This window comes from Fringilla coelebs (assembly GCF_963513975.1).
Source record: "Fringilla coelebs genome assembly, chromosome: 10".
Lineage (NCBI taxonomy): Eukaryota > Metazoa > Chordata > Aves > Passeriformes > Fringillidae > Fringilla > Fringilla coelebs.
In genome coordinates, this window is record NC_140036.1 from 2,431,621 (window position 1) to 2,449,455 (window position 17,835).

The 17,835-nt window shown below is 47.4% G+C and overlaps 1 protein-coding gene across 1 annotated transcript in view; it reads left to right on the top strand.

Moving 5' to 3' along the window:
• GPC1 (glypican 1) overlaps nucleotides 1-17,835 on the top strand; it is a 202,285-nt gene that overhangs the window by 168,644 nt on the left and 15,806 nt on the right. The window contains exon 3 of the mRNA XM_084212374.1: nucleotides 5,401-5,792. Coding sequence (XP_084068500.1) covers nucleotides 5,401-5,792 — 392 coding nt within the window. The remainder of the gene's footprint in view (nucleotides 1-5,400; nucleotides 5,793-17,835) is intronic.

Consider the following 17,835-nt stretch of genomic DNA (forward strand, 5'->3'; position numbering starts at 1 on the left):
ATGGGTAGTGCTTAAATTAGTAATAACAATTTTATAAATAAAGTGTCATTGTACTTACTGAAGTGAATAAAATAGGCATGAATGCATTAGATTTGGATTTTAATGGCTTCAACCTGTTGCTGAATTATTCCCTCCTAACAGCAGGTTAATTGCAAGAACAGCATTATAACCAACTGGAAAAACAAACTGGTGTTGGGAAGTGCAGCAGGGTATTAAATGGGAGCTCAGCCCGGGAGAAGACTCTTCCTCAGAGCAACAGGGCTGGCACCAAGCAGGAGCTCTGCTGTAGCAGGCACCTCCATCCTCTTTCCTTCCCTGCTTTGGCTGGGGTTCAGGACAGCACAGAAGCAGCTGCATTTCCTCTCCTGTTCTCAGTCCAGTCCTGACACACCACAGTTTGTTTATAGAGTGTTTGCCCAGCCTTCCTCCTGAGCTCTGTGGCTCTGGCCCCTGCATGAAATCCACCACAGGCTCATCTGCTCGCTCAAAACTGAGAAATTGATCCTCCAAACTGAAGGTCTGATACTTCCTCCTCCTCATGGTGTTGCCTCCCCTCCATCTGTCCTGGCAGTTCATGGCAGGGCCCTCAGACCACAAACAGAGCTCACCAGGCAAAACTGTCTGAGCAGCAGGAGGGTTTTCATTTCACTCATTGCTGCAAAACTTCCACAGCATTTTCACAAGAACACCATTGGTGTTCCTCCAGTCTCAACTCTTCCCTGTTGTGCACAAGACATTTTGTGCTGCAGCTTTCTGCTTAAAATTTTAATAATAGTCAGATTGCAAGTAATTCAGCCACCTTTCTCCATTTCTCACATTTCCTCTAGCATGCCTCAAATTTGGTGGGGCTTGAAGGAAGCCAGCTCTGCTGCCTGCCTAAAGAGCATTTGGGTGTTCTTCCTTCAGTGATCTCTTTCCCTCCTGCATCCATTTTCATTCCATCATTACTTGAAGAAACCCCAGTGTGTTCCAGATGTTGAGTGATCAGATGGTAGCAGAGAGCTTGGATAAAGTATTCGGTGCTGGGGGACTGAGGAAGGAGAAACTCAAAACTTTCTCTCTTCAGAGAGGAACTGCCACTCCCTGCCATGCTGTTCACAGCTTCCCAATTTGAATCCAGAGTTGTGAAAATGTGGAAACTGTGAAAATATGAGCTGCGAACACTGGGAAGCTGCGAAGCAGGGAAATGGGTGGGGATTTGCAATCTCTCTTGAATGCAAAGGTTATGGATTCTGGTTGAAAACTTAATTCTCTGAGAAGTAAGTTTTTGTCACTACAACAGCAAGAGAAAGCCAAGGTGGAAGAATTGTTTTGGTTGTAGAAACCTTTCATTTCTTTATTCATAACTTTCTGGCATCTTTGCATTTGAGGCAGAGTTCTTCAGACCTGGCTCTACCAAAAGGCAAATTTCTTTTGAGCAAAGCCAGTTGTCTTGTTTCTGAGCCTGGAAGTGAGGAGCAATAATAATAGCAATAAAACAGACTTCCATTTCATTTTATTTTTCTTTTGAATACTTTGCAGCAAAAGGGTGTGAAAGGTGATGTTTCATGTAGGAGCAGCCTCGGTTGAGGAGCCGTGCCTTGCATTGGCCCAGGGAAAATTGAGTTGGATTTGTCTGAAGTAGTGGTGTTGAAAGCCACCTGCTGGGTTTGGCACTGTTGTGTCCCTCAGCTGGCAGTGGTGAGGAAGGACTCACCTGGCAGTGGCTCCTGAAGGAAACTTCTCGAAAGAGGGGAAAGACAGTCATGGATTTAGCAGGTGACTTGCAGGGAGGTGTCTCTGGCTGGTACTGTTAAATTTCTAGGGATCCAAGAAGCCAAGAACAGCCATGAGTTTTTCAGCACAGGTCCACAGAATCTGTAGCTACTTTTTTGTTACTCAGAGTGGAAGCAAATGCATCCTTTCAGAGGAGAGGACCTGCTGCAGAGCCACCTCAGCTGTGCTGCTGCCCCCAGGGATGGGAGGGTGTCATTATAGGACACGAAACACACGATGCACACACACTGCTGCTCTCAAGGTGAAAAAAGGGCAGTTTAATTTCTGACTCCAACATTTATAGATTTCCCAAAGTGACAGTGGATTGGAGGGTGACAGTGCCACCTCTCCAATGACACTGGACAAACCAACAGTCCATCAAATTTCTCCTCTTCCATAAAAGAATGCAAAACAATAAGTTATTTACAGAAAGTGTGTGAGAAAGTTTGTTACAAGAATGTAAACATCAGGAGGCTTAGAAAAACTTAAAATACCAGGGTGACATCAGGGCAGTGGTGCCTCCTGGAGCCAGAAGGGCTTTATAGCTGCAGCACGGGCTCCTTGGGAGCCCTTTCCCTGCATCCCTGCCATTCACAAGGTGACAAAGCCCTGTGCTGCAGTGCCTGAGTGCAGTTCATGGCTTGAGCCTGCTGCTGGCACAGAGGACGTGGTGGCACCAGGGCCCAGGGGCTGTGGCCAGGGTAAAGCTGCTCTGCCTGAGCTGAACACTCCAGTGGTGCTCTGGGAGCCAGGGCAGACCCTGCAGTGGTCACCAGCTGGGAGCTGATATATCCAAAGGGATATCCAAAAGATCCAAAGGGACCTGCTGGCCCTGTTGCTGGTAACTCCTGCTAGCAGCAGTGGAGCCTTGGGGCACCCCATTACCTGAGGGTCCCTCACCCTCCATGGCTGCAGATAATGGGCTGCTCCCCCTCAAATAAATAATTCCCTCTACCTGAAATCAAGCTAGAATGGCAGGAGCCTGAACTGTGCCTCAGCAGGTTGTCTTTTCTCAAGGCCCTGCACATTCTTATCTGTGACACATGCCTAAGCTCCTTAAAAGGTTGGACATTAGCAGGCAGGGTGTAGAGGAGAAGATGCAGTGTTCCTGGGACACCTCAGCTGATGCTCTACTGGGGAACGGAGCCATTGGCATCCCTCTTGACAAACCTCACTTTGTGCTACCTTTTGATGCTGCAAAATGGGCATTTAAATTCCCTGCCAGGTCAGCCATTCATCACAAACACGTGTAGACTTAATTGCTAATTAATTTTCCCTGGCTAGTGTAGATTTTTTTCCCTCAGTGTGTGAAATCTAGAAGAACTTTGTGAGAACCAGCCACAGATGAATTGGCTGTAATCAGTGTTCCCTCACTTGGGTGAGAAGTAACAGTTCATCAGCCCTTAATTAGCTCTGACTTTTTTGAGAGCAGTCTCCGATTTTTTGACAGGGAGATGTATATCTTGTTTCTCTTGTAGCAAAACAAAGAAAGTAATTTTGCCTTGAATTGACAAATTGGGCTGTGTTTGTTGGTGTTTTCTTCCTCCTGATGGTGAGTGCAAAGCTGCACGTCTTACCTCGATTGCTGAGCAAATTGTTCAGTTTGCGTCTCTTGTCACACAGAAAAGAGCACTGATTTTACAAGGAAGGGAGTTTGAGCTCAGTTTAATTAACTTGTGAAGGGACAACCAGCAGTGTTTGGAGTGATGCATTAAGGTAGGGAAGAGCTTTTAGCTTCCTCATCAGCATCAGAGAAACTTTGTGTTTTGTTTCTGTTGCAGGTGAGTGCAGCATCTCTTTTTATTAATCTGACGGGATCAGCTTTTGTCTTTTCTCCCTATTGAGAACGCCCATTGCAAGATCATAGGTGACTTTGATACCTGACACCTGGGGTTTGTAGGGAGAAATCCAGTTTTAGTGGGGAAGGTGCATGATCAGTCATTTGAGAGATGGAGGGATCCCAGTAAAAATGGTTGGAGATACAAACTTCCCACCCAGTCATGTTGAATAAGAATAAATTGCTTCCTGAAGTACATTTGAAAACCAGTTTTCATTCAGCATTCCAGATAACAGATTTTTACTCTCTACTTCTGCATAAGTAATTCAACCAGACTTCTGCTAACACCTAGTTTGCTCACAGTCTTTTAAAAACAAAAATTGCTTCGATCAAATTTTAATCTATTAAGCAGCACATAATAGGGGCTGGAGAAGGCCAGGCTATTAATGCTCAGTGTTGTTTTGTTAAAATAGCACAGGAATTTTCAGTGTTAGCAACCTGTGGAGAGATGCAGAGGGTTCTTTCCACTTGGTGGATTCACCTGTTAAGTTTTAGCTTCATTCAAATCTGAGAAACCAATGAGAGATTATTAATATAGGAAAGCTTGTATGGCCCTTCTCAGTCAGTGAATATAAGCAAAATTTATGGATCTGAGCTTTACTAGTTCTACAATTTTAGAGGTCTTTAATTGTAGTCAGTGCCATTCCCTCAAAAAATACTTTGTTTAATAAAGCTTTGTACATGCAGTATGCATTTTTCAGGAGCTTCTCTTTCTTTTCTTGTATGTCTAGCACCATGAAGTTAATTTATGTACCTAAATACATGCTGTTTGATTTTAATTGAATAACAGTTTCTTTCCAACTAGAGCTTATCACTCATGACTTAAAAAAAAACCAAACACATAATAGTCATTTAGATTTAAAGAATAGTTTAATCAGGTTTGCTTCAAAAAGACCCTAAAAGTGTAATGGAAATTAAAATTATTATTGAAATTATTTTTCCTCTGACTGACTTCAGTGATGATTACAGTTGCTTATGTAAATTTATTAATTGGATCAGGCCAGTCCTGCTATGAATCCCTTACTGTGCAGCCTCAGCCTGAAGGTAGCTGGCAGTTGAGATGATGGAAATACCTAGAGATGCTGGTAAGGGAGGAGTCAAATCTCTCATTCTTGCCTGCTGTGTGTAGCAAGAGTCACATCTCTGTCAAATCTGAGACCACTGAAGCAGGGGTGTAAAAGCACTCTGTTATTTATGCTGGAACAAGAGCAGGATGCACACCCAAGTAAGCAAATGAGATGAGAAGCCCAGATAATGTTGGCCTGAGTTAAAAAGCCCTTGGGTACAGCCCTGCCTTGGAGTCCCCAGGAAGATGTGCCTGTTCCTGACATGCACCTGGACTCTGGCTGTGCCCAGAGCCAGCCTGGCTGCCACCACCAGGGATGTCCCTGGGCAGGGTTGGCACCGTGCTGGCAGCCCTGCTTTGTCTCATGAGGGCTTTGGAAATAACATGTGTCAGCTTAGGGTTTGTGTAAGCAATGCCAGCTGTGAGGAAAACTTATGAGTGACACTGTGGCACCTTGTGGATTCAGATAAGTGACCCAGCTTTGCTTCCAGGTGAGGCTGCCAGAAGAGCTGGAGAGGCCCAGAGCAGGGTTCTCCAGCATGAAGGGACAAGGGGGGGTTCCTCCTTCTGTCTTCATGGCTAAGGCTCTGACCTGAGAGTGTGGGCAATGCTGGTTGGAGGAAAAGCTCTGTCAGGGCCCTTCTCCGTTCTCAGGGTATTTGGTTGTGCTGCCCACGGACACAGCCTGTTGGATTCCAGCTTGTCTGGCTGATACATCACCTCTCCTTTTCTCATCTTTCAGGTTATTTCCAGGATTTGTTGAACAAGTCAGAGAAGGCCCTTTATGATGCCTTTCCAAGCCTGTACGGAGAATTGTACACTCAGAACGTGAAGGTGTTCAAGGACTTGTACAGCGAGCTGCGCCGCTACTACCGCAGCTCCAACATCAACCTGGAGGAGGCCCTCAACGAGTTCTGGACACGGCTGCTGGAGAGGCTCTTCAAGCTGCTGAACCCCCAGTACCACATCACAGATGAGTACCTGGACTGCATGGTCAAACACGCCGAGCAGCACAAGCCCTTCGGGGAGGTGCCCAGGGACCTGAAGCTGAAGGCCACGCGAGCCTTCATCGCGGCGCGCTCCTACGCGCAGGGCTTCCTGGTGGGCAGCGACGTGGTCAGAAAGGTGTCTCAGGTATGCTGGGGCTCCCTTCTCCTCCATCCTCACCTTGGCTGCAGCCACTCAGCCACTGCTGTTGGGAAGGGGGGTTGTTTCCCCTTGTTTTCATTGTAAAGGAGGCAGATGCTTTCCAGTTTTCAAAAATTAACTGTTCGACTATTGTAAATCAAAGGCGACTCCAAGGAAGGGGAGGGAGAATGGTGCATCTGACTCCATCATCAGAAGGCTAATGAATTACTTTATTATACTGTACTATGTACATTGTATCTAAACTGAATCTGCCATGCACTCACTCTTGCTCACAACTGCACAGAGCTGCACTCATCCCTGATTGTCTCTGACTGGCCCGTGACAGTGCCACACACACACACACACATTGGCCCTGATAGGCCAAGGGAACAAAACATTTTGGGTAGACAATCTCCATATTGCATTCTGCTTTAGCACAACACAGGCACAGCAAGCAAGATAAGAATTGTGTGTTTCCTTCTTCTCTGCTTGTCTCACAGCTTCTCTCTGTTCAGTGAATACCACACTTGAGGGTTACCCATCAGTGGGAGGGAACAGCAAAGCTGGACTTCTGCAGACACTGCCAACAACACTAAAACAGGGAGATGTAACTCACAACAAATCAGCTTTTGCCTCATTTTAACCCATGCAGCAGAGATGTCATTCAGCCAGGCTGTGAAGCCACTCTGCTGCTTGCCCAGATCCCTCATGCTTCCTGACATGCCTCTAAATCACACTGCCATGTTTTCCTCCTTGATGGGGATGTGTGCAGAGCTGGATGGCCATGAGTGTGCTGGGAATACAGGCACAGGGATGTGTTTCAGAGGCTGGCACTGGGATCCTGTGGCTGTTTATGTAGCCTGTCTATTTGTACAGCTTCTGTGTACAGAGATGGGGGAGTTTGTAAAGTGCATTGGGATCTTCAGGGATGAAAGGTGCTATATAAATGTAAATTAATATGGCTGAATCCAGAGTTACAGAAGGAAGGAGATTGTCTGTATTCTTTACTGCAGAAACAGCCTTTCAGAGCCAGAAGAAAGTGATTGTCCTAAAACAAGATAGTCAGGCTTCCCACACAGGTAGCAAGGAGAAAATCCATAATAAAAATAAAGGCTTGCATGCCTCATGTGGAGATGGGAATCAGCAGGTGTGAGAATCAGGGTGTGATTAAACTGTGGATGCAGAAATGCAGAACCACAATTCATCTCCTCAGAAGGTGCCGTGTGCTGATGCGGAGCAGAGGACGGTCCCACTTAATGCAGCAAATCCAGGCTTTGATCTCAGGAAGAAACATTAATGTGGTAGCAGTGACAAATGCTTTAATTTATCAATGTAGGACTATAAAACTGTTCAGCTACCCAAAAGCCTTTGTACATCTCATTAACATCACACTCTCCTGACACTTAAGACAGATAAAAGAGGAGAATGATGTAATTTCAGGGGGACAAAAGCAAAATACTTTTCATAAATCCTCTGAATGGCAGAGATTTCCAGCTCAGTGGGCATGATCCTGCCTGTAGCTGAGGTTGGTGGATAAAGCAGGCTGGCAGTGCAACTGCAGCCATGGTATCAGCCAAAGGGAAGGACCTGACATACCAACATGCAGCAGGTTTTTCCCTCACTTTCATGTAGGCTTCTGACCCACTGGATTTGGATTCTGGTCCCCCCTTTCTGAATTTTCCTTCTCTTGGGAAGAGAAGTTCTCCTATCAAACAGGATGTGGGGATCATGACAAGTCACAAATCCTCCTTTTCCCTCAGTTTCCCCAGTCCATTCCTGGAGGATGGGATGTTTTCTAGGACGGTCTCAACCATTTCTCTCTCACTGGAGCCTGCTCTGGCATTGCAGTTAACCCAGTGTGTTCTTGTTGCATGAACTGAGTCAGAAAACCTCAGCACAGCCTTCTTGAGAGCTGATTTTGTTATGAGGACCAAAACTGGCTCATTTTCCCTGTCTTCTTTACCAACTTTTTACACTTGGGTTAAATGGATGTGAAGTGCTTGACTCAACCCACAACTGGTGCCTTGGTTCTAGTAATTTTTCACATTGCTCTATACTTATGACATGAGAAGAAGGTCAGAAACTGGAATTTAACTTTCTTGTCAGCTGGTAGCAGCAGTCTTCAAAACTCTCTTTTTGTTAGTTGGAATTTCATATGGGGCACTGGCGAGTGTTTTGGTCAGGAAGACTGAGGAAGCCTGTTGAAGTGAACACTTAAAAATAAATTAGCTAGCTTTGGACTTCAGGAAAAAATAGATTTTATTTATTTGCAAATCCCCAAAAAACTATGGATTTCTACTAAACCCCTCCTGGTTTCAGCTTCTGGGACACTTCCAGTTCAGTGCATCCCCTGTATCCTGTCCCTGTTTCAGGTCCTTGTGCAGAGACAGCATTACTGGGCACACCAGAGAAGGGCTGATGCTGTTTGCCAGAGCTCCTGGCTGCCTTTAAATGGGGGACAGCCTCCCTGAGTGAGCTACAGGTGTGGATTTCATGAGATTTCTTTAATCCCTGCTGCCTCTCCACTGTCCCCAAAGGGTGCTTCTTCCCCAGCCTTCAGCTGCCCCAATCTCAGAGGAAGCCACAGCTCCAGGCAGCCCAGGGATAGGAACAGGAGCCACGTGTGGGAGCAGCCCCTCTGAGACCTGCTGGGCATAAATAGTTTGAGGGCAGATGAAGAGAAAATGGCAGAACCATTTTTCATCTTTACTGCCATGCAAGCTTTCAAGGCAAAGTCACCCTGACAGACTGCAGGCTCTGACACCAAGTCCTCAAACTTGTGATTGGTGGTTGCTGCCACTGACCTGGCCTGACACAGACAGCAGTGGCAGTGCTGCCATCTGGGCTGGGACCCGGGCTGGGCTTGGTGTGGCTCTCTGGCAGGTGAGGATGGATGTGCAGGCTGGCACCCTGCCCTGACACACAGTGAGAGCTTACCATGGACAGCACCTCTGTGTTCATGTGCAGGTTCTGTGTTCCTGTAGCTGTGCTTTCAGCACAGGTTGCAGGTTTCCATCTAACTTGCACAATGCCAAGTGGGTTTTTCATCGCTGGCATGAAGAAGCAGCCACCAAAATGGCAGCAGCCACAAAATCCCTAGTGCAGGGCACTTGAAGAAGGAGCTCCCCCAGGGATGCTGCATGCCAGGGTGACACAGAACACATATCCCAGTTCTGTTTAGGATCCTGTTTGTTGGCTGTGAGATTGGCAGCTGTCCAAAACCAGCATTTGCTCCAGCTCTGAGCATCATGCAAACAGGAGAGGGCCTTGTGCTGGTGGCGTCACTGCCTACCAACTGCTGCCCTGAATCCTCCCTCACTGCTGAGAGCAGGTGCTGTGCACACTCCTGGGAAAGATGTGGTGGAAGTGAACTGGGATACTGCAACTCTGGGGGGAGCAAAGCTGAGACAGAAGGAATGGCAAGGGCTGAAAGGCAACCCTTGATAAACAGCAGCAGAAAACCCTGAGGGAGAGGCAGTGTGACACACAGTAGTGGCTGTGTCCCTGGCTGGGTTTGTCCCGTGCTGCTCACACTGCTCAGCCCCCTTGGGTCAGTTCTGCTGCAGGGTGCTGTGGGGACAGGGGCACACAGGGCAGGGCAGGGAGGCTGCCCAGGTCTGTGCTGCATTCCTGCATCCAAGGGCACTCAGGAGAGCTGCCCTGGGCCTGCCAAAGAGTGCCCAGAGTCCTCCAAGTCCCCTTGCAGCCCTGGCAGCCTGTGCCTGTCAGGAGAGCACAGACGTAATGTTCCATTTCCAAAGGCAGCGAGAGGAAGTAATTTGAAATGAATTTTGCTCATCAGTCAGAAAGTGAGTTATTATGACAATCTTTCCTTTGCTGGCTCTTCATTGGTTCTTGTTTCTAAATTTTCAGTTTTCCCAAGGTAGTGGAGATTGATGTGAAGCAAGACCAGCTATGTAAGCAAGAAACACTTACTCAAATAATCGATTTTAATAGCTGTTTGCATTTCCTTTTCTCAGTAGATGTTCTTAAGGCTGATTCTCATTTGAGTTTGAAACAAAATACAATGATTTTCTTTATAAGCTTTTTCACTAAATCCTGTATTTCATTTTACCAATGAAAGTTGAAGTCAGCTATCAGTACATTTTTATTTAGCCAATATTGTGTTTCACAATATATTTCAGCCTTATTTTTTTAAACTTTTCTGTTAGTATAAGGTACATGACAGCTTTCCTATTTACCACATGAATAATTTTTAAACACATGGTGGGTCAGTCTGGGAACCAAATTCCAATTAAAAAGTCCTAAAAATAGTTTTTTAGACATGTTTTTAATGGTTAAGTGAATGTGCTGATAGGACATATGGAAAATAATGTTTATCTAAACATGTTTTGCATTTCCAACAAGTCAATAACATAACAAAGCCAGTATGGTCCTCATGTCCTTTAAGATTGCAGCCATTTTTCATACCCACTTTTTTCCACAGCTTGAAAGGACATATTTGACTTCTGTCTTTCAGCTTTCAGTTGCTTTTCTGGTGAAGTAGACAAAAAATTGATCTTACTGAATTAAACAAACATAAAATTTTCTTTTTCCCACCTATGAAACCACTGTGCTAAAGCATCTCAAGAGCAGTGAACTCTGGTCCCATGTGCTTGGTGAGACATCTCCATCCTTTCAGTGGCTGATCTTTTTTAACAGCATCAGCATCAAGTACACACAACCAGAAATAACATGTTACTTCATTTAAAGGATTTCACTTCTGTAAAAGTATTCATCATTTATCTAAATTGGCTTCCTCTTGATCCTGAGAAGACAGGGTTAGTGTTTGTAAGTAGATGTTATGAGAGTGTTTTTCCCTGGCAGTGTTGAGTGGCAATACCCCTCATATCCCCACATTTATTTCCTTGTCCCTGGCTGTTATCCCAGCCTCTGGCTTTGGAGCTGTATTGAGCTGCAATGAGCTCCCTGAGTGGGGAATAATGTGATCTGACTCCATGATTTCAGAAGGCTGAACAAATGCTTTATTAATCTATACTATATTATACTGCATACTACACTTTTACTATCCTAAAGAAACACCTGTGACCCTTACAGACAGTCACGACACAGCTTTGACCTAATTGGTCAATCAATCAAAACACCATCACCAGAGTCCAATTAGCAAATCCCTTTTGGTAAACAATCTCCATAACACATTCCACGTGTGCCAAACAACAGGTAGGGCAAGTGAAGAGAAGAATTGTTTTCCTTCTTTGTCTGAGCTTTCTCATTGACTTTCTGCTTCCCAGGAAAATCCTGGGAGCGAGGATTATGTCATTCTCTGTTCAAAGAGAGGTGTGCAGGTTTGCATGGGAGAAATGTGTGGGTTTGTGTCCTGCAGAGTTTCCACGTGGCAGCAGGGAGCAGCAGATGCCCCAGCTGCTGGTGTCAGCAGCAGGAGGGGAGGTGGGAGGGTGCAGGGGTGTAGCTCACCACAGCCAGGTACCAACAGCAGCTGCTGGGGCAGCCTGGGCTTTTCCTTGGTTTTCCTTCCTGTCGTTGGAAACCACTGGTGAGGCTTTCCAGAAATGAGCTGGTCAGTGCCTGCGCTGGAGGTCTGTGGTGCTGCAGGCTCAGCAGCAATCCTCAGGGTGCAAAAAGCCCCAGGGAGCCTATGCAGGACTGGCTGTGCTCAGGAGGAGGGCAAGGAGGGCTGAAGGCCCAGGTGGGAACCCTGCAGTGCTGCAGACACCCCTTCCTGTGAACCAGCTGAGGCTCCAGGCTGAAATAAGCTCTTGACCTTCAGGGACTGGTGGTGCAGCAGCTCCTGTGCTGGCTGCCTTTTGCCCCTGTAGCCTCTGGCACTGCTGCCCAGCCCTGCCCATGACTGGGTGACCTTGAAGGGTGCTGGGACCTGCCCTTCCTTCCCAAGGAAAGTGTCCCCTCTGCTGAAGTACCTCATGTTTTCTTGCACAGTCAACTGTCCCTGGCAGTTTGCATGTGAGATTGCACGGCTGAAACCATTTTAGATCTAAGTTCCAGTCAGCCCAATTCCCCCTGCAAACCCAGGAGCTTAATATCCCTTTCCTTGAGCTGGCTGCGCTCTCTAGATCATCATCCTGCCACCAGCTGCCTTCTTGCTTTAAACACCTTGGTACAGCAGCCCCACACACACCACTGCTCCTTTCCAGCACTGCTGGGGAGGGAATTTTGTAATAACATTGGAATTTGTTTGGATAGATTCAAATCAAGCTGGATGAGAAGCATGCAGTCTTGAATACATCCTTATGTATTTCACATATTACTTTTCAGTATTTCTATCCCTTATTATGTTTCAATCACAACCCTTCAGGGATAAAAACCCATAGGTGTTCTGAATAGAATAGAAATAATGCAGGAAAGTAGATATATGTCTCCCATATTTACCTGGTGGTTAAAAGTCAATTGAATCTAGTTTTCAAAGGATTGAAAATTGTACCAGCTGGAAATACCTGTGTTAAATGAACAGAGCAGGGAGTGTGTGGAACAGGCAGGTGTTGGCTTGCAGTATTTTCCTCTGGAGGGAGAGGACATGACAGCAGTCTGCCTGTCTATGTGGATCTCTCTCATTTTAATATCTGAAGGCCCTTAGGTACTAGACAGGAATCTAAAGACACAGATCCTCATAATTAGCTATGGGTACTGCCTCTGGAGCCATTGTCACTGCCCTCTCCAAGTGCCCTCACCACTGCCTGGAGGGAGATGGGAACAATGCTCCTCCCTGTTTTGCTGCCCCAGTTTGCCTTGATTACCCTAGCCATCATATTTAATTTTTATTTTTTTCCTGAGTCTGCAGAATGGCCATTTGGCTGCTGGGCTGGCAGGGCTGGACCCTGGCAGTCTGTCTGGCCTGAGGCCCAACAGCAGCTCTGGTGTGCTGGAGCATGAAGGGCACAGATTTGGCATCAGCCCCCATTGTCCACATCCCTCCTGCAGTGAGCGCTGAACACAGAAGGGTGACAGCAGGAGGGGCTCTGAACTGTGCTGGCATTTTCTGTGTCCTCCCTGTGCCACCAGTCCCAGTACAGCCATCCCCAGCACACTGTGCCTGTGCCCTGCTCGCCCCTCATCCCTGACAGGTTTGGGAACTTGATGGATCTGGAATGATGGGCTTGGTGAGGCTCAAATCTCACTGTGCTCCAAGGACTCGTGGCTGTGCATTTATGGAAGGAAGATGCAAAATAATGACTGAAGTGATTATACAATTCATTAGACTTTGAAAGAATCATATTTCTGTCAGCCCTGCAGCTGTTTCTTTTAGAGTTTCACTCTGAAAAATGGGAAAGCTTGGTTCATTTAACACACATCAAGGTGCTAATTACATCAGGGCTGGCATAAACATGCACAAGGCAGCTGCTGACCATGTGGTGGAGGGAGCAGGGTGTGCTCCCCACAGCAGCTCCCCTGCACCAGCCAAGGGCTGGGCACACCTGCAGCTCCCACTCCTGTCACCAGAGAAACTGGGCATTGACTGCCCAGTGAGTGGAGCAGATTTCCAGTACACACGTGGAGGTGCAAAGAACATCACAGCCCTTCTGGGTTTTGATCGTAATATTTGAGGTTCCCTCCATGGGGAAACTGTAAAAGTGAAATGTTTCCCAGTGTGAAATGGCCACATTGCAGACAGCTCTGATCACAGAGCTGGCCAGCTCCCCTGTGAAACACAACCCTCTCCTCTGAGTGCTGGTTTGCTCTAAAAGAGAGCAAGGCTGGCTTTCTGAGCCCATTCCTGGGCTGCTGGGCATCCCACAGGAAGTTCAGGAGCACTCCTCACTGCTGGCCCAGCAGGATCAGCTCCTCTGCTTAACCTCCTCTGCTTAACCTGTTTGTGTAGCTGCTGTTCTTCACACTGACAACTTTATCCCAACTGCAGGATTCCAGCCAAGGGATTTGGGGTAATTGCAGTGGCTTTGAATACCTGCCTGCATTTCCCAGCACACACAGCCTGATCTGTGGCTTGAAGAGCTGACCTGCTTTCCCTTAGGCACTACCTCAGAAAGGTTTTTTCACAGCTGGCAGAACTTCCCTCTCCTGCCTTTACAATTCCCATGAGTGAGGGTGTCAGGAATGGCTGGTTCAGCCCCAGCCCTGGGGAGGTCTCCAGCTCTAGGTGCTCCTGCCTCCAGCTGCCCAGCACCCGTGCCTGCCTCTGAGACCTTCCTGCTGTCTGCTGGCTCCAGAGCATCTCTTGCTTTGGAAACCTAAATTGCCTGATGTCACTGGGTTTAACCACTGCTTCTGGAGGTTAGAATGGCCATTCAGATAGCAAGGCCTTTAATCTGGGAAAACAGACCTGAGAGTCAGTGCAGGCACATTTTGACACAAATCTGACACATCTGGAGCTGTTTTGTTTCACCCCAACCAACCCCACACCAAACCAAAACCATGGGTCCCAGTGCCCACCTTGGATCTGCACTGCACCTCAGAGATGAGAGCCAGGCAGGGAATGGGAGAGCAGCCACATGACAGGGACATGGTCAGTTGGGAAACACCAACTGCACAGCACAGAGAGCTCCCTGCAGGCCACCCTCACACTGCCTTGGGCAAGATTTTTAGAGGGACTAGAGCCCAGAGAACATCACTTCCACCAGCAGTGTTAAGGACCAGCTCAGCCCCATCCCTCCATCAGCTGCTCTGCCCTTGTCCCTCTGACAGTCTGGGGGGTGTGACAGCACTTCCAGCAGCCAGTTTTCACCCAGGCTGACCTGGCTCTCCATCCCCAAATCTCTCCACTCTACCTAGCCCTGCTTCCTCTGGAGAGTAAGGCACAGATGGCTCACAGCAGCCTGGGGATAATGTGCAATGGGAGAAGGGGGGTAGGAAAAATACCAGCAAGAGCTCAACTTATTTTATTGGTGTTAAATGCCTTTCAGATGTACTTAAAGGCCCCTGAAGGCCGAGGAGTCCAGTCACATTGCAACTAGGCTGCAGGCTCTCATTTGTTTTTAAGCCAGGCTTCAAAAGGAGAAAGGATTTGGGGTCGGATAATTCTTTTCTTCTTTTTTTTTTTATCTTTTCTTTCCTTTGTTTGAAGCCAGTACTTCAAAAGCAGCATCTGCAGCTTGGCTGCAGGCTCTGGGTGCCAGAGGAGCTGCCCATCTCCTGCTGGGCACAGAGGAGCCCTGCCACTGGCCCTGGGGTCAGTCCCATGCCTGGAAGCCAGGCTCTGTGCTAGAGAGTGTTTCCAAACACTGTGTGCTGTTCTGGTTGGAGCTTGGTACTGCCACTGGTGGAAAGATTGTCCAGACACCTGTGGCCTCCTAAAGCTCCACTTTTCTCCAGCTCTCAGGAAGCTGGGATGGGAAGGAAGGATCATTGCTTGACCCTGTAACTGCAGGATGTGACAGAGCTGCTCTCAGCACTAATATCTCTTCAGCTGCAGTTCCCTGAGGCCCTCCTCTCTGCATCCCACACTTTGGTCCTTCTGGACACCTTTTCAGGAAATAATTGACTTGTATAAAGATATGTTTTTGGGGTGAGGAGGGTATAGCAGCTTTTAGCTGTGTGTGAGTAAGATCATCACTTCCATGGTCCTTTCATGCCCTGATACAGCTCAGGGTATTTTTGGAGGCTTTGGATATTTTTGAAGCACTAGGCATTAGGGTAATGACAGAAAATGCCTCTCCTCTTTGCCCCTCTGTTCTTCTGTAAGACCTCTCAAACAAGGTCCCAGTTCAGAGGAGTAAAATCTCTGCCAGTGTTGCAGGCTGAGCAAGGTCTGGGGCCAGGAGGAATTGCACCCCTCTTTGCACCAAGTCTTACACTGTAACAACAGCTGCAGATCAGTGGGTTCTGTTTGGAAAATCAGCACATAACCTGGGTAGGAGCTTCAGAACAGACCTGGTGGGGCTGAGGGAGAAGTGTTCCATGGTTCTAGAAGATCTGCTCTTGTTACCTCTGAGCATCTGCAGCTGTGCAGACATGGGTAACTGGGGCTGAACATGCAAATCACAAGTTTGATTTGTTCTTCACAGACAGAGAGGAAGGATGGGAAGGTTTTTTTCTCTTTTCTGGAGAAATGTAGCCCATTTTGGCCAGAGTGCTGCTGTGTGTCCTGTGGGCTCTAAAGGCCTGGCTATGGCCAGAGCTGGCAGCACTCAGGTGTCTCTGGGCCCTCGTTGCAGGGCTGTCCCATGCATTAGAGCTGAGTGCTTGCCCGTCTGCAAGTACTTTGTCCTCCCTGTGTTTGTGCTTCAGAAAGTTTATATTTGTTCTAAAGTTGTGTTTAGGTGCCGTGAAGGGTAACTTTGCTCTCCTGAAGTGCAGAGGGAGAGAGTTGATGACTTCTTGTTATCCTCAAGCCTCCTGTGTTTCTGTGATTCTCTGCTTGGAAAGCACGTTAATAAACTACATGGCAGAAGCCTTTTTTTTTTTTTTCTTTGTTAAAAGCCTTTCACACTGAATGTTTTCTAAATTGGTTGGGGGTGGCAAGGAACCCAGTTAGTGCCTAATCCCCCAGCCCATCCTCTCAGCAAATGGCTTGTGAAAGTCATTAACTTCACTGTAATTGATTTAAACCTTGCTCAGGAGGAGGAAAAATTAAGGAAACCAATGCCACTCTGAATAGAGAATTATGTGTTCTCAATTTTCTGTCAGATTATCTCCCCACGTGCCTGTTCTGTGGTGGTTGCTGAGCAAACACTGTGCCAGGGAGTCACACAGCAACCTCAGCTCACAGAGCCTGTGATGAGCTCCAGCACCAGGGCAGGAGGCAGGAGAGCCTGCAGAGGCCTTTGCCTGCAGCAGTTCACATTTGGTTGGGTGGATCCACCAAAACATGGGCACGTGAGCCTTTGGGAAGTGGCCATGGAAAAGCACAGAGCAGGACCTGCTGACAGCCTCCTTGAAATGGCAGTGCTTGTGGTGGAACTGGGCTTTTCATGAGGCAGCCACCTGTTCCCCTTGCATTACTCATTGCTACTACTGGATCCCCAGCTGTGTAGTAGTTTTAATTAAAATTATTTATTGCTCAGTAAGATTTCTCCCCTATTTTGGGTGTATCTTAGAAGATAACATTTTTTCCTTATCACTTCATCACTGGGCTTACACTTCAAAGGACTGTATCTGTGGATGTCACTGTGATCAGAATAGAGTATGTGGATTTTAGCTGAGCAGTGACGTACAATCAATGTATTTTTAAGCTGAGCTTAGCTTTATTTTGCATTTTTATTTATACCTCTGACAACTGAATGAGTGCCCTGGCTCCAAGCCATATCTCTCAATAATAATGATCTTTTCTTCAGATCCTTGGGAAATGGCTTCTTCACTGTATTGTGCATGTTCTCTTGACATCTTAATGCAGTTTCTAGGTCACTGAGCTAAGAAAAGACTATAGGTGCCACTAAAGCCTCCTTAAAGAAGAACCAGCCACAGGCTGGGCCAGGCTGATGGCACTTAGAGAAATCAATTATTGTCATGTACTCCTTCATGCTGTGCCAGATCAGTTAAAGCTGGAGCAGTGTGATCAGGTTTTACTCCATCTGCAGGACTTTTCATGCTCCTGCCCTCAGACCTTCTGTGGCGAATGGATGTTGCTCATGGATCCATCAGTTGTGGCAGGTCTGTGCTGGGAAGCTGAGGGACTCCCTACAGGTCTTACCTGGCACCCACTTGGGCAGGGGGTAACTCAGTGCTTCAGGTTCCTGGAAAGGCTGAGGAGTGAGAGCAGAAGCACGGGGAGGTGAAGATGTCTCAGTGTGCAGGTGGAGGTTGGTCTTGCCTTTGCCAGCCTGGAGAAACTGCTTCCCTGCCACTAGGGGAGTTCATCTGGGACGAGCTGCCAGGGAGGGAGGGTGTGTGTGTGTCCACAGCTCCAGCCCCAGGAGCTCCTCTCCCCACTGCACTGCTGGAGCTGGCTGTGCCCAAGGGAGGCAGGACAGCTGCAGTGCCCCCCTGCTTGTGTTGCTGGATCCATATCCTGGAGGGAATCTCAGCCCCTCCAAACTGGGGCTGGGATTCTCCTGTGTGGATACAGCATTGATGAAAAAAACCTGGAAGCTCACATCAGCAAACTAATCCATGAGCACCCTGAGATGTCTGAAGGACTCTGTTCCTTAATATGCTGCAA